The sequence below is a fragment of the Cryptotermes secundus genome, unplaced genomic scaffold, assembly GCF_002891405.2.
Source record: "Cryptotermes secundus unplaced genomic scaffold, Csec_1.0 C38673254, whole genome shotgun sequence".
Lineage (NCBI taxonomy): Eukaryota > Metazoa > Arthropoda > Insecta > Blattodea > Kalotermitidae > Cryptotermes > Cryptotermes secundus.
This window is the reverse complement of record NW_019771930.1, coordinates 1-1,742: the sequence shown is the minus strand read 5'-3', so window position 1 is coordinate 1,742 and position 1,742 is coordinate 1. Positions and strand designations below refer to the sequence as shown.

Here is a 1,742-nt window from a genome sequence, read left to right as displayed (position 1 = left end):
GCACAAGGGACTTAGTCCCACCCCACTAGCAATAAAGAAAATACTACATTCAGAAAGTGAGATAATGGTTACGCTTACCAAATGGAGCGTTAGTTTTCATGTCGTCTATATCCAGGTTTCCGAGAGCGCTGTCTTCTCCTTCAGGCACCTCCAGTGTTTTATTTTTCAGTTGTATCATGAGATCCATGAAATCATTCCTCTTGACTCCGTTCGTTTCGCGGTATTCCACTGTGTTCTTCACCATGTTGATGAAATAGTTGCTGATATCGTCTGGAGGTGTTTCGAGCCTCAACCGAAGCGCCAATGACGGAAAAGCAAATTGTACAATTCGGGCGAGTCTTCTCATCAAAGTAGGTTCCAAAATTTTTCTCCCCCATTTACGGAAGTCAGCATCGGGGTTCTTCAGACAGTTGCACTGAATGCCAAACGCGCAGGAAGCTATGATATCTGTGCTGTATCTTGCGAGGACATCCTTTACCTCAACTGTTTCTCCCTTATGGGCAAGTGGCTCAAGACAAAGTTGGAGTTCCCTTCCACAGTCTACCAGAGTTCCAAACATCATCTTCATCTTCCCGGATGTGAACGTTGGAGTCAGTTTGACCCTTAGATTTTTCCATTTTGATCCAGACAAAGTAACCAAGTTACCCTGTAAGGGATCCCTCTCTTCATTTATTAGCATTCCGCGGCTGTGAAACTTATCAAAATCTTGAACCAAAACAACCTTCATAATTTCGGGGTCCCGCAGGAGTAGCGTTGGACTAGCAAAATTGTATATTCCTCCAAATTTCTGTCCATCAAACTCTTTGTAAAGTATAGTGACTGCTTGCCGAACACTCTTTCCTCTGAATATTGCGTCACCAAGATCCCCGAATGGTGGCTTCGGTTTCAAAGAGGGCACACCACGCTTCTGCCAGTATGAGAACGCTGCTTTGAAGTACACATAGATGGCAGTCAGGGCAATGGCAAAGAGGACACTCAATTGGAGAAGATACGTGTCTAACATTCTAATTCAAGGTCAAATCGGTCTGTATCTAGAAGAAAATCCACCTGTGAAATAGAGAATTAAGAACTAAAGACATTTGAAAATAAACATATTACCATTACCTTCATATTGGACTTAAGGTAGCAGTGTGGGACGTTCTCAAGCCTTCAGTGGTTGCTGTTTTTGAAATGATACACCGGAGTTGTTACGGTAGGGTCAAGAATTTGTTCTGCTCAGTAATGTCCATACCGGTTCAAGGGCCCACCCAGCCTCCTACCCGATACGAACCGGGGTCCTTTCCCCGGGGATAAAGCGGCAGGGGATTGAAGCTGACCACTTCCATGTAACTAGTGCCGAAATCAAGAAAACGTGGATCTGTACATCCACTCGCCCATATCTCCTTTCCTTGCTTAGTGTTTACTTAGTTAAGCACAGGGACAACGTTACCTTACAGCGGGATCGCTAGAGAACTCCCCACAAATCGTCCAGCCGCCCAGAAGGAAGGCGGCCCCACATGGTTAAAGCGACACAAGAGAAATTCTCAGAACCTCGCACTGTACAGTGATGATAAGGCAGGCCTGTCCAAGATGTACCTTGAGAGTGTCTTACCTGCAACAGCTATCTATGACTATGTAACGCCTCTACCTACACCGCGTGTTTTCAATCAGCCACTCGTATCAAGATTGTGAGCGCAGCGCGTTTAAATACCGTATAGATATCGCTGTGAACCCAGTAACAATATGGCTCTTCAACGGCTAGC

At 45.3% G+C, this 1,742-nt stretch overlaps 1 protein-coding gene across 1 annotated transcript; it reads right to left on the bottom strand.

The window, feature by feature from the left end:
* Nucleotides 1–49: 49 nt before the first annotated feature.
* On the bottom strand, nt 50–1,691 carry LOC111875173 (cytochrome P450 6k1). Its single transcript, XM_023871237.2, has 2 exons — nt 1,592–1,691; nt 50–1,047 (listed from the first exon to the last, which is right to left on the bottom strand). The coding sequence occupies exon 2, from the start codon at nt 1,001–1,003 to the stop codon at nt 50–52; it is 954 nt and encodes a 317-aa protein (XP_023727005.1). The 5' UTR covers nt 1,004–1,047; nt 1,592–1,691.
* Nucleotides 1,692–1,742: the final 51 nt, after the last annotated feature.

Excerpts from the sequence above, each read along its gene's own strand:
- LOC111875173 (XM_023871237.2), bottom strand. The coding sequence starts at position 1,003 with ATGTTAGACACGTATCTTCTCCAATTGAGTGTCCTCTTTGCCATTGCC.